The sequence below is a fragment of the Camelina sativa genome, chromosome 8 (assembly GCF_000633955.1).
Source record: "Camelina sativa cultivar DH55 chromosome 8, Cs, whole genome shotgun sequence".
Taxonomy (NCBI): domain Eukaryota; kingdom Viridiplantae; phylum Streptophyta; class Magnoliopsida; order Brassicales; family Brassicaceae; genus Camelina; species Camelina sativa.
The window spans coordinates 3,404,560-3,416,773 of record NC_025692.1 but is presented as its reverse complement, the minus strand read 5'-3'; the positions used below and the strand labels follow the sequence as shown (position 1 = coordinate 3,416,773).

Below are 12,214 nucleotides of genomic sequence, written 5' to 3'. Positions count from 1 at the left end.
TTTGCAGCCTAAAAAGAAATAAAAAGCTTCCAAAATTTGGAACATAGCGAATTACAATTGTGCCCTTTCTCAACAATCGTTTTCCAAGATATACTCTCGAGGAACAACATCACATACATACATGTACATGTACATACACGCACACATCTCTCTCTCTCTCTCTCCTGTTTTAATTTTCCTGGATTTAGTTTTATTCCTTTTTTCTCTTCTGCCTTTGCTTCACAACACACATACCTCTCTCTCTCTCTCCTTCTTTTTCTTTCTCTGCGTCTTACTTTGAGCATGTTTGTTTCTTCAAGAAGATCATTTACTCAACTTCTCTCTCTCTTCTCCTAGCTCCTTCTTCTCTTCCTCTTCAAAGCTTCTCTTTAACTTCATCCTTCTCTCACTTTCTCCTTTCTTTTTGAGATATAGAGAGAGAGAGAAAGAAAGAAAGAGAGAACAAAAAAAAATCAAATCTTTCAGACACCCTTTTGACTTCTTTGCCCAAAGAATCCCTCTGCTTTTTTTTTGTTCCTTAGAGAAATTCATTTTAAATTCCGAAGCAAAACCCTCAAGAGAACAACAAAAAAAAACAAAAAAAAAAGGCATCATCATCATCATCATCATCACCATCACCATCATCATCATCAACTTCAGTGGCAGCTATAGCACGAGAGGTATCTTTTGACGTTTGTATAAAAATTATGTCCATGGAAGGAGTCTTTCTAGAGAAACCAAAATCAAACACAACAACAACTACTAGTACTCTCCCTGATCTATCTCTCCACATCAGTCTCCCAGATATTCATCATCATCATCATCAGTATCATCACAATGATACTTCCAAAGAACCTAATAGAAGATCGTCCCAACCGGAAAACAACCGATCATCGAACTTTGAACTCTCTTTGTCTCATCATAACCACCCAACCGCAAGAATCTTCCATTGTCCTGATCGAAGAAACCTTAATCTTCCTCATCATCAGCAGCATTACAACAACCCTATCATCAATGGTGGAAGCCTTCACCAAAGGGTCGATGAATCCGAGATTAATAATCTCCACCGTCCGATTAGAGGCATCCCGGTCTATCACAACCGTTCATTCCCTTTCCACAACCAAACCTCTCCTTCTTCTTCTTTGCCTTCTCTTGGAGGAGGAGGAGGAGGAGACCTGGACCAAATCTCAATCTTAAACTCATCTTCAGGCTATAACAACGCTTACCGTACTTCATTACAATCTTCCCCTAGGCTTAAGGGTGTTCCTTTGCATCATCATCATCATAATCATAATCACTATGGAATCGTTGGATCTTCAGATTCCTCTTCTCCTCATCATCATAACCATCACCATCATCATGGGATGATCAGATCAAGATTCTTGCCTAAGATGCCGACAAAACGGAGCATGAGAGCTCCGAGGATGCGTTGGACTAGTAGCCTTCACGCTCGGTTTGTTCACGCTGTTGAGCTCTTAGGAGGCCATGAAAGTACGTATTTATATATATATATATACACACACACATTTTACATTCTCAAGATCCTTCCCTTTTTCTTCAAATTCTTCTCAAAGTTTTGATTTTTTTTTTCTTTTCTTGTTTGTTCTTGTTGTTATGATTCTAGGGGCAACCCCGAAGTCGGTTCTTGAGCTCATGGATGTAAAGGACTTAACTTTAGCTCATGTAAAGAGCCATTTGCAGGTACAATTAACACTCTAGCTACTTGCTATTCAATTAAACATTTTTAAAAAATATATATACACATCAGAAAATCAATGTTAATTTGTTAATTTTGGTTTGTCACTCATTTTCTTATTGGTTCATTTCCCCTCTTACGAGTCTAATCGTCGAGTTAGTTCTTTACCAATCGAGATTCTATAATTAGGGATATTTCATAGTTTTCATCATCACCATATATATCACTTTCTTCTCCTTGGCGTTGCACAAAAACATCTGAATCAAGAAACAAGATTGTTTTTTTTTTGTTTTTGTACTTATAAGCTAGCAATGAATAATGCTTCAATTCTAATGTCTTACTTTTATTTTCTTGTTTTGTCTTTGCTTTAAGTTAAGTCATTTTTTTTGGAAGAGATGGCACAATTGCCAAGAAAATTGAAGCAGTTGAATGAATTTAAAGAGAGAAAAGAGAGAGTAGTTATAGCTTTAAAAGACTGAAACCTTTCAGAGAAATATTAAACAATTGCGAGAATTGAGATGATAGAAGTTATCTGGATTTTATTAATTCATTTTTTTTTTTGGTTTTTATTTTATATTTTAATTAGGAATAGGGGACAAAAGTAGTCATCATTACTCAATGATAATAATTCAATCTTTCTATTACTCAACCTTCTTTCAGACATCAACCTCGTGGTCTTAAAATTATAAATAAATAATTTAAATATACGAACACCAGTTCCAAGACAAACCCAGAAACCATACATATGTACTACATTATATTATTTCTTTAATTATTTAAAAGTTCATATGTGTCTGCATATATGTCTCCAGTCTTGTCATCTCTATACAAAAATAATCTAATTAGTTGATCAGGATCTTTTGTCCGATTTTATTTTCGTTTTCTTCTATCTTTTATTATAGATTATGGTTTATTCTTAGTTTTAGAAATCTCGTGCCTTATATTTCTTTTTTTTTTGGCAGATGTATCGAACTGTTAAGACCACTAACAAGCCTGCTGCTTCATCAGGTACGTATTATTCCTTTACACTCACACTCGCTCAGATCTATAATGTTATGCATATTCACATTTCTTTAGGAAAGCTTTTTTATCAGCTTTATATATGCTAAAGAGATGGTACTGGATTCTAATAAGAAAGATACACACAATAAAGCTTAGGATTCGCCAACAAAATATAATCACTATAGTACATTTGTTGACTATAATGTGTCTGATATAGAATTCTCAATCAGAATTTTAATTAGTGATTAGATATTTGTATATATATAGTAATATAGTAACGTTAAACTATTTCTATTATTTTACTATTTGATTCTACTATTCAGTTCCACTATTTCTACTATTCCCTTTTCCCAAAATAATAAAAAAACAAACCCTAAGATATTGGTCAAGCTCAAGGCTTTATCTTTCCTTTGATTGAAAACCCTAAAGTTTAGTGGTCAAAGTTCAAAGCAAACCAAACAAACATTCATCCATAATATTGATATTAATTCTCTAAGGAGACAAATCTATTAAATCAATTAATCATATCCAGTTCAAGGTTCATGAATTAAAGCGCTACAAGAACTATCACTTCTTTATATGGATTTTTCTTAAAACATATCATTCATTTGTTCAAATTATTATTATATGGCACAACTTTCGAGTCTTTTAAATTATTATTTTTGGGACATATATTAGATTGTAGTCCAGCAAAATGCTGAAAAACATTTATAGAAAAGTAATTTCTTCACTGCATTGTCTTTTACCAAAAGCTTACAATAATTGTTTAATTTTAAATAAGAACCCTTCTATGGTAAAAAGAATTGAGACGGAACTTGATAAAAAAAAAGTTAAAATAAATTTTCAGATGGGTCAGGAGAAGAAGAAATGGGCATAAATGGAAACGAAGTCCATCATCAATCATCGACGGATCAAAGGGCACAATCTGACGATACTTCTCTTCATCAAGAAATTGACATTTCTTCCACACAACCTCGTTGGAGTAACTCTTCACGGTACGTTTACGTATTATTATAATCTTATAATAATTACAAACTAACATGTAATACACACACGATATGTACGTATATAAACTTTAGGTACGAATTACGATTAACTATTTGATGTAAGATTTAGGGTTCTCTCACCTAATGGCTCCTACTTCCTACCAAGTTCATATAACAATTTTTGGTTTATCCCATACTTGATGAAATAGTTTTTTTTTGGACGATATTTTCCGTTTTGTTTTCGTTCCGATATAAGGGAACCAATTAAAGTGGTGTTTTCTGTTAAAACGAGATGGAAGATTTAGGATTTAGGGCTTTATGGCTGATGATGTGATTATATGTAATTATTAGGTTGTTCAGGTTCTAAAGGTTACCTATCTAGAACATGATGATGTTATTCCTCTGTGATGTGACATGTAGATTGTGGGATAATTTAGTTTATTATTATTTTTTTTTAATTTGAGAAGAATATAACAATTATTAATTGTTAATTACCGATATACAGTAGTTAGGAAAATAATTTTCAAATATTCATCGTATGATAAATATTTCCTAAATTTGTGTTTTCTTTTCTTAAATCATATAATAGAGAGACATGGCCATTAAGTAATAACTGCTCAAGCGACATGGATACAATGATCAGAACTGCATCAACATCAATGATCTCTCATCATCAAAGATCCAGCCTTCAAAATCAGGTTCTAATTATTCTCATATATAGCTTTTGTTTTTCTTAGGGTGTTTCTTTTCTTTTTAATCTTAAAAAAAAAAGATAACTTGGCAGGAGCAAAGGTCGAATGATCAAGCAAAGAGGTGTGGAGATCTTAGTTGTAACAATCCAAGTTTGGAGTTCACATTAGGGAGACCAGATTGGCACGATAAATGACTTTCTTGATCCATTTGGATTTTAATATATATTGGTTTTTTTTATCTCTATCTCTCTCTCTCTATATATATATATATACTCCGAAACATGAATGCAGTATATAGCGTTGTGATGATGAAACTCTCAACGTAAAAGAAGAACACGTAGAGAGCGAAACTGCTCAAGAGTGTTGGTTTTTGCAGCGAGGAGGATATCACTACAAAAGAGGAAGATATTTGGAGATTCTTCTTCTCAAGGTTCCATTGATGATTTGATTATAAAAGTGGATGATCAATGTATGAGGTTTTTTTGTTTTGGTTTTCTAGAGCTGTTGATCTGGTGTGATCATAAGTTATATAATTGGAAAGATCGCCAAAATTTGGTGAAAGTTTCAATTTTTTTTGTTGAAAGCCTCTAGCTGGGTTAGAGGGTTTCAAGGTATCTATGGTTTTTTTTTTTCTTTTCTTCATTCTGAAATGTTAGAGAGAGCGAGAGATCTAAGTTGAGATTTCATATGTATACTGACATATCATTCTTAAGTACATAAACACAAAAAATGTATTGAGTACACTATCCAAAATCCTAAGACATTGATCACAAATTTTGAAAGATTCATCTGGTTCTCTGCTTTCTTCACAACAAACTCAGTAGATACGGTTTATATCAAGCTTCCAATAACAACAAACTCAGACCAAAACTCGTGGTTTATTTACAAACACGGTAGAGACGGTTTCTCAGTTGGATGAATCGATGTTTACCTCCCGGTTTTGGTGCTGATGACGACTGGCACTGTTACCAGAAATAGCTGATCCCACCACTGAAACCGATTGCTTCGCCAAGCGTAGGCTTCCTCGTGTACCCATCCACACAGTATAGAAAAACCCAATCCAACCTGATCCAATCCCAAATCCATTTCCCATTCGTCAGACATAAAGGAAGCAACTTGGGGGAATGTCATTTCAAGATTCCAAAAAAAAAAACAGAACCAGAGCAGAGTATATAACCAACCTGAAGCTATTAAGACGGAAACAACAGCAGAAACTGTAGCGGTAGAGATGACAAACGCAGCAATGGATAAGGCTCCGATGTAAACACCAGTCAAGCAGAGAAAGAAGAGTGCCAAGAAGCCACCAGCAACAGCAAGTGAAATCAGAAGAGAAATAATGATAGCATTAGCTGTTGCTGCTACAAAGAAGAGCGTGAACACAACCAAAGCCATTGTTGTAAGAAGAACTATAGTTCCCACCTACAACAATATTAACTAACTAATCAGTACAGCCTGAGATAGATACAGAGGAAAACTTGACTCAAATGGGTTCACTAAAGTACCAAACTTTTCAACAATGGTTACAGAATCAAGACGAATTAGGGCACAAATTCTTATTCTTACTTCAGGAATCGAAATCGAATTAGGTTTTCGAAATCAAATCAATTTTATGAAAAAAACCAATCATTGGAATCAAAAAATCCAAACTTACAGTGATGACAAGCAGAGCACGAAGCGAGCTGCCTTTACGAGTCCAGAGAAGGATCTCGCGTCCTGTTCTTGCAGAAGCTTCACGAAGCTTCGGACCATTTTTAGCGACGGAGTTCTTAAAACGTTCAAGAAACGAAGACGACGACGCATCATCACCGCCGGTTTTCGAATCCGGAAACAGAACCGAACCGATCGTGAGACAAATCAATGAGTAGAGACTCTTCAAATCCTCATCGTCTTCTTCCTTCTCCACAAAGTCCGGTTTACGATGATGACCATTCTTCGTTCCTCCGTTGACGATTTCACCGACATCATCGCCACCGACAACGCTGGCGTAGGTTTTGCTCTCCGTCTCGTCGTCGTGATCTTGCGCCATTCTTGGAAAACTAGAAACTACCCACCAGTTGTTTAGATCGGATTTAGGAAACTAAATTGGAGTAAGGAACAAAAAGTTGGGATTTTTTAATAGAAAATGGGCGGACAAAACAGCTGTTTAGTTTGTGTTTCAGGACATGTGTAGCACCCACGTGGCTTTAAATCCCTGTTAACCGTACTAGTAGATAAAGATGGACGTGAAATCAACGCGCTCTACACATGCGTTTGGCCCTGAGTTTTTTTCATTTTTCATTTTTGTTGTATAATTTGGGCTTCTAAGGCTTTTTCAAATAATGACCCATCTACTTTGGACGGCCTCTTAACCGAATAAGACAAGGTCATTTTGAAAACAATAGTTATATATTTTGAGAAATACTCATTTTTTTTTATTTTTAATGAAAACTACAATTTTATGTAAAATAAGAATATTATCCAGATTTAAATTTAAAGTTATATTTTAAGTAAAATTGAAATTTAAAGAAGAAATAAACAAGCAATCATCTCACCAAAAAAAAAAACAAGCAATCATGGTAACAGTTGCAAAATTAGTTGATGGAAGAAGCAAATGTTACATATTATGCATTGGCACTAACCAAATCTATAAAATAGAGATTAAACTCGGGAAATAACAAACAGGAAGTCCAGTGGATCTAGCCTAGAAAGCAACTTCATCCCGTTTGATTTCAGAATCACTTGCATAAAATAGTTGTCCAGTTAGCTTAGGATCATAAAACAACAACTTCTTCTTCTTCTTCTTCTTCTTCTTTTTCTTTAAAATTGCTAGTGGCACGAGAGCGTAACTTGTAAATCTTGGGATACCATGCAAAGCAACGGTAAAATCCAGGTCTATAGAATACATTTTGTCCCATGTCTTGTTGTTTGAATTGAACGACCATATCACTTGGTGTGGCCGCTTCATCTCAGATACGCACAAGCGGTTGTCGAGGTTGCACATGACCATCCCGAGAGGATTGGGGGAGGAATTGATCGCAAAGGGAGCTTTAGAGATGACTTGAAAAGCTTCGGTGTGAAGATCGAAAGATACAACTTTGGTTTCTAGGCAGTCGGTTAACCAATGAAGCGACCCATCAACAAACACAGGCTTAACGGGAGCAAGAACGCGGTAAGGAGCAGCTGGAGTGACATACCTCCAAGCGTTGGTGGTAAAGTCAAAAACTTGGCATGTGGTAGCGTTTTTTAGGCCTAATTCTAAAGAGTTGAATAACCAAACGGGCTTGTATGTGCTCGAGAATACGTCTTTACCGAATCCAGGCGTAAAGTATCCATACTGAAAGTCAAAAAGAGATTGATGATAGAGTTGTTGAAAGCTACAGGGAGGAAGAGCCCGATACCATCGAGTGGCGGGGTTGACCACAAAAAATTTGTAGCGATTAGAGAGACAAAGGAGACCGTCACAGCTACTATGGAAAACACGGTAAGGTGTATTGTCCGTCTCCTCCCAAGGAACAGGGATCTTGACCGATGAGGATGAACCCAACACCAGTGTTGTTAGGGTGTGACCAGTGTCCGGGTGGGTAGTTGGGGACACCATGAGAACATCTGGATCTCCTGATCGCTGACGATGCGTCAAGTGTCTTCCTTGGAAGAATTGGGACTCAATTGTTGATCTCCATTGCTTCGATACGGCCTTGAATCTCAGCAGAGACTTCACCGCAACTCTCTCCAGGATTCGCTCTACTACATGGTGGGGCAGCAATTCCACCCTCAAGCAACGTCTTTTCGACATTCTTTGTCGTGTTGGCCAAGTGGTAGCCATTGATGATGAATAAATAACAGAGTCTTATACAACAAGTAATCTTACAAATAGATACGAAAACCCACGAGGAAAGGAAATTTAAAAAGTTTGCCTTTTTTATATACAAATTTTATAAAAAAAATAGGAAAATTCTCAAAAATAACCCTAAAAACAAATTTAGAGCAACATCTCTTAATTTTTTAATATAGCATTATATATCAAAATTAATCTTTTAAAATAATATTCTAAATTCAAAATACTAAATCTTACTCCTCAAAACTATACCCTAAATGTGAAATTAAGAACCAAAATCTAACAAACAAATTCTAAAAATTAATTTTAAATATTAAATAATGTTATTTTAGAAAATTTATGGAATGTATGGTATAGTTGTTCAGAAAACTTGTTTTAGTGCTATTTTAAGGTATTTCTCTAAAAAAATATCGAATTCAGATTCTTAAACCCTGAGCTAATCCAAGTGTTTATTTATAATTATTTGTTTTTCTCTAGCCATAAATTTAATTTTCAAGCGATTGGCCAATAGAAAATTACAACAAAATGCGAATTAGAATTTCACTCATCTCTGAACATAAATAAAGACAGACAAAACGAAAGGTTTCAGTGTTGTGCATCAACAGTGGTGTCTTTAGCAGAGGTTGTATCCGAGACAGAAGACGGGAGTGTTGCTTCCACAGAAGAAGATACTAGGAGATTCCTGAGCTGTGTGGTGATGGCAGTCTCTTGATGCAAAGATGATGATGATGAAGAAGAAGGAGCTGCAGCATTGTTGTTGTAAGTGAAGACTCCCATCGGGTGATCAAATTTGCAGCTTGGACCAAACTTGCAGATCCCATACCGCGAATAGAACACGCACAGTGGTTCTCCCTGGTTCCAAACCAACAATTTACCAAACCAGAGAATACTTTTAAATCTCAAGTCTTTTTGTAAGCTTACCAGGCGTAAAGGGAGGCCAACAGTGCTTAAGACACAATCAGGAGCTGGGGTTTGTCTGTCTCTAGGATGATGAAATTTGCAATCTCCTGTCTTCATGTAGAATTGGCATTCAAGTTGGCCTGGTCTTTCCGGGAATGCATACAAGCCGAGCGGAACAGAACTTCCTGAATGAAACCCGGATGAGAAGACACCTCCTTGAGATCCTGAAGATTCTTCTGCATCATTCTGCCGTTGGTTTCTGTAGTTCTGGTCACTTCCCGAGGGAGAAAGCGAACCGAGCTGACCCTGGTAAGAGTATCATAATCAAAATCCTTAAAAGTTCATAATATGATGGATGACTGAGGAAAAAAGACGTACACCGAAACCGTTCCACCCTTGAACTGATACAACACCACCTTGAGGTAGAACTAAAGAAGCAATACTAGAAGGATCTTGAAAACGAGGAGGAGTTGCAAGACAAGATGTCCGCGGCCAAGAATAAGACTGTTGACCAGTTAAAGATTGAAGAGCAGAGTAAACCGGAGAGCCGCGAAGAGAAACCATCAATTTGGTTGATTGAGTCTGAGGATGATTGAATTTACAAGTTCCTCCAAATTTACAGTGTCCAGTTCTCAAAAAATAAGAGCAATCATCTTCGTTCTGCAAGCAAACAGACTCATGAGAGAAGCAAAATCTTAAAAGCAGTGGTCAAGTTAGAGAGTTGAAAGGTACACATACCGGCCGTAGAGGATAGCCTAAGACATCAACTGATACTCTTCCATCAGTCCCAACATTGTTCCTAGGATGATGAAACTTGCAAGTCACTCCAAATTTGCAGGTTCCTGTCTTCATATAAAACTGCACAGACACACACAAAAAAAAATTGTTTTGAGACAGAGTAAAGTAGTCAAAACTCAATAAGCATAGCTCTGTTGAATCAACAATCATCTAAAATCATTCGTTGTGTTGATATTGTGAAAAGTGAAAACATACTAAACCTCGCATTCAGGCTGACCGATTCTTTCAGGGTATTCTCCTTTAGTCCTTGCTGTTGCTATAACCTAGAAATCGGACATGAGACTTTTTCATCAATTAGTAATCTCATACACTATACACAACACATCACACCCTCAAAGCTACAAACTTTGAGAAGCCAACAAGAAACAGAGGAAACAGACAACAAAAGGGAGTGTCACAAAATTCACTAAACACAGAAACGGAATCAGTACCAGTTTCCGGTCGTGAGGATGATTGAATCGACAAGTTGAACCAAACCTACAAAGTCCAGTCCTTATGTAATAAGAACAGTCAGGCTCTCCCTGACGCTCCGGATAAAACCCATCACCACCACTCATTGTTTCATCTGATCCCAAATTCATTTGCCACATTGCATCTGAAATTCACAAACCCAATCAAGTTTTCTAATCAAAACCCACAAGCAAAATAATTCAAGCTGAGATTTTTAAGATTGAATCAGAAAAGGGAAAAAGGATGGTACTTTGGTGTAGCAAAGGGGAAAGAGAAGTGCTTTCCCGAGTAATGGGAACTCTGGAATCAAAATCCATGGAGATGAAGAAGAAGAAGAAGAAGAAGAAGAACAATGGCTTCGTCAGTGATTATGAAGCATTAAGAAAACACCATAATAATTCTCTCACTCTAGAGATTTTCCGACGGGAAATCCCATCGTTTCTCCTCCGCCCACGAATCGTCTTCTTCCTCCTCTGGTTGTGGAGAGTTTAGAAGAAATGGCATTGGAGGAGGATGCATTAGAGGACACGTCATAGAGTGAGAAAGCAGAGAGAGAGAGAGAGAGAGAGGCAGAGGAAGTAAAAGCGTTCTTTTCTCTCCTCCACACAAAACAAAATTGGAGATTCGGAGAAGAGGAAAAAAAAAAAAAAAACTGAATGACTAAATTACCCTTTGTGAATTTATGGACTGATTCTACTAAAACGTAGGTACATGTGTTTGGTGAATGATATATTGATATTTGATTCATTCAGATTTTGACCCTGATTGATCTCTAATCCGAATTTCAAATTCAAATAATCTTATCACTCGCTAGTTACTTAACTAAAACATACATAAAGGGTCTTGTAATTTGTAGTGTAGAAAGGGCCGGGGAATGTTATCGATGTCACCATTCCATTTGTAGGGGTTTTTATCTTTACTTCATTCTACTAATGCATATAAACATAAAAAGGGCCGGGGAATGTTATTTTATCTTACAACAATTAGTCAGCTCGATCAATAGTTTTCCTGGAATACACACTTCAAAATTTCAATTAAGGAAAAGAAAAAGAAAATGAAAAAAATTATTTTTTTTTCTTTTCTAAAGTGTAAAATAAAAGAGAGATAGCAATTTAAACAAAAAAAAAACAACAGTTGTGAAAGATGTAAGAGAGAAACATTGATATATAATCGAATTTATTGATTTAATTAATGAATAAACTCTAGAGCTGCGTAGTATGCGACGAGCACAGGCAGAGAGACCAAGGTCCCGAATATCACCCTGCATGTATCACAATTCAATTTTTTTACTTATATAATAACCTAAACAAAATTTGGATTAAAAACTTTGTACTAATTCTTAATTTGGACTTACGCTGTGCTTAGAACCTCTGCATGTAATCCATATTCCTTTGCAAAAATGAACGAAGTGATTGATTGTGGCAAAGCAGCCTGTAGATTTCACAAACAATAAATCATCAATGATCTTTATAAAGAAAAGGTTTAATGTTTAATGCTTAATATCAGGCCAAAAATAACGATATAAAAAACTACACTTAAATTATTTCAAATTCAAAATATTTGTCGCTAAACATATCGTCGACACATCAACAAACCAAACCCGAAACTTAATCAAACAAAGCTCAATGATTTTTTGTCAAATGGAAAAACATATGGGGTAAATTATAGGAGAAAAGTATATAACTAATGACCTGAATGATGGCGACACGGAGGACATCCCCGTGGAGGCCAAAGGCGATAGAACCAATAGCCATGGCGGCGGGTCCGGCAATAAACTTCAAGACCATCCCCATCACAGTTAAGCTTGTTCCACATACTATCAACTTCTCTTGAAGTGCCATGAATATCCCTGCGTATAGTGTATATGCATCTACTCGCTGTTATCTCAATACTGATA

At 36.1% G+C, this 12,214-nt stretch overlaps 5 protein-coding genes across 6 annotated transcripts in view; 1 reads left to right on the top strand and 4 right to left on the bottom strand.

Annotated features, from left to right (window-relative positions):
- Positions 687–5,098, top strand: LOC104705945 (transcription repressor KAN1-like). The gene is made up of 6 exons (XM_010422050.2): positions 687–1,470; positions 1,604–1,680; positions 2,638–2,683; positions 3,525–3,672; positions 4,253–4,361; positions 4,448–5,098. Exons 1-6 carry the CDS (start codon positions 687–689, stop codon positions 4,547–4,549), a joined length of 1,266 nt encoding a protein of 421 aa, XP_010420352.1. The 3' UTR covers positions 4,550–5,098.
- On the bottom strand, positions 5,031–6,508 carry LOC104705946. Its single transcript, XM_010422051.2, has 3 exons — positions 6,007–6,508; positions 5,537–5,774; positions 5,031–5,420 (listed from the first exon to the last, which is right to left on the bottom strand). Exons 1-3 carry the CDS (start codon positions 6,379–6,381, stop codon positions 5,263–5,265), a joined length of 771 nt encoding a protein of 256 aa, XP_010420353.1. The 5' UTR covers positions 6,382–6,508; the 3' UTR covers positions 5,031–5,262.
- Positions 6,968–8,127, bottom strand: LOC104705944 (F-box/LRR-repeat/kelch-repeat protein At1g09650-like). The gene has a single exon (XM_010422049.2). The coding sequence runs from the start codon at positions 8,125–8,127 to the stop codon at positions 7,036–7,038; it is 1,092 nt and encodes a 363-aa protein (XP_010420351.1). The 3' UTR covers positions 6,968–7,035.
- Positions 8,652–10,901, bottom strand: LOC104705943 (zinc finger CCCH domain-containing protein 57). Of its 2 annotated transcripts, none has more exons than XM_010422048.1 (7): positions 10,568–10,901; positions 10,299–10,462; positions 10,068–10,130; positions 9,808–9,927; positions 9,448–9,729; positions 9,091–9,369; positions 8,652–9,021 (listed from the first exon to the last, which is right to left on the bottom strand). In XM_010422048.1, the coding sequence occupies exons 1-7, from the start codon at positions 10,632–10,634 to the stop codon at positions 8,755–8,757; spliced, it is 1,242 nt and encodes a 413-aa protein (XP_010420350.1). In that variant the 5' UTR covers positions 10,635–10,901; the 3' UTR covers positions 8,652–8,754. The 2 variants fall into 2 exon arrangements, with proteins under 2 accessions (XP_010420350.1, XP_010420349.1); XM_010422047.2 differs by having other exon boundaries at positions 9,091–9,375; positions 10,568–10,900.
- Positions 11,477–12,214, bottom strand: part of LOC104705942 (auxin efflux carrier component 5-like) — a 2,566-nt gene continuing 1,828 nt past the window's right edge. Inside the window, exons 3-5 of the mRNA XM_010422046.1 lie at positions 12,009–12,166; positions 11,672–11,748; positions 11,477–11,578 (exon numbers count right to left, since the gene is read on the bottom strand). Of these exons, the coding sequence (XP_010420348.1) occupies positions 11,506–11,578; positions 11,672–11,748; positions 12,009–12,166 (308 nt within the window). The 3' untranslated portion in view covers positions 11,477–11,505. The remainder of the gene's footprint in view (positions 11,579–11,671; positions 11,749–12,008; positions 12,167–12,214) is intronic.

What these genes read in the sequence shown, in the direction of transcription:
- LOC104705945 (XM_010422050.2), top strand. Translation starts at nt 687, where the DNA reads ATGTCCATGGAAGGAGTCTTTCTAGAGAAACCAAAATCAAACACAACA. An exon ending in CGTTGGAGTAACTCTTCACG is followed by an intron (nt 3,673 to 4,252) that starts GTACGTTTACGT and finishes ATCATATAATAG; the next exon opens with AGAGACATGGCCATTAAGTA. An exon ending in GATCCAGCCTTCAAAATCAG is followed by an intron (nt 4,362 to 4,447) that starts GTTCTAATTATT and finishes ATAACTTGGCAG; the next exon opens with GAGCAAAGGTCGAATGATCA.
- LOC104705946 (XM_010422051.2), bottom strand. Translation starts at nt 6,381, where the DNA reads ATGGCGCAAGATCACGACGACGAGACGGAGAGCAAAACCTACGCCAGC. An exon ending in GTGCTCTGCTTGTCATCACT is followed by an intron (nt 5,775 to 6,006) that starts GTAAGTTTGGAT and finishes ATATTGTTGTAG; the next exon opens with GTGGGAACTATAGTTCTTCT. An exon ending in TTCCGTCTTAATAGCTTCAG is followed by an intron (nt 5,421 to 5,536) that starts GTTGGTTATATA and finishes GGATTGGATCAG; the next exon opens with GTTGGATTGGGTTTTTCTAT.
- LOC104705943 (XM_010422047.2), bottom strand. Translation starts at nt 10,634, where the DNA reads ATGGATTTTGATTCCAGAGTTCCCATTACTCGGGAAAGCACTTCTCTT. An exon ending in TAGGCTATCCTCTACGGCCG is followed by an intron (nt 9,730 to 9,807) that starts GTATGTGTACCT and finishes GTTTGCTTGCAG; the next exon opens with AACGAAGATGATTGCTCTTA. An exon ending in TTGGCCTCCCTTTACGCCTG is followed by an intron (nt 9,022 to 9,090) that starts GTAAGCTTACAA and finishes GTTTGGAACCAG; the next exon opens with GGAGAACCACTGTGCGTGTT.
- LOC104705944 (XM_010422049.2), bottom strand. Translation starts at nt 8,127, where the DNA reads ATGTCGAAAAGACGTTGCTTGAGGGTGGAATTGCTGCCCCACCATGTA.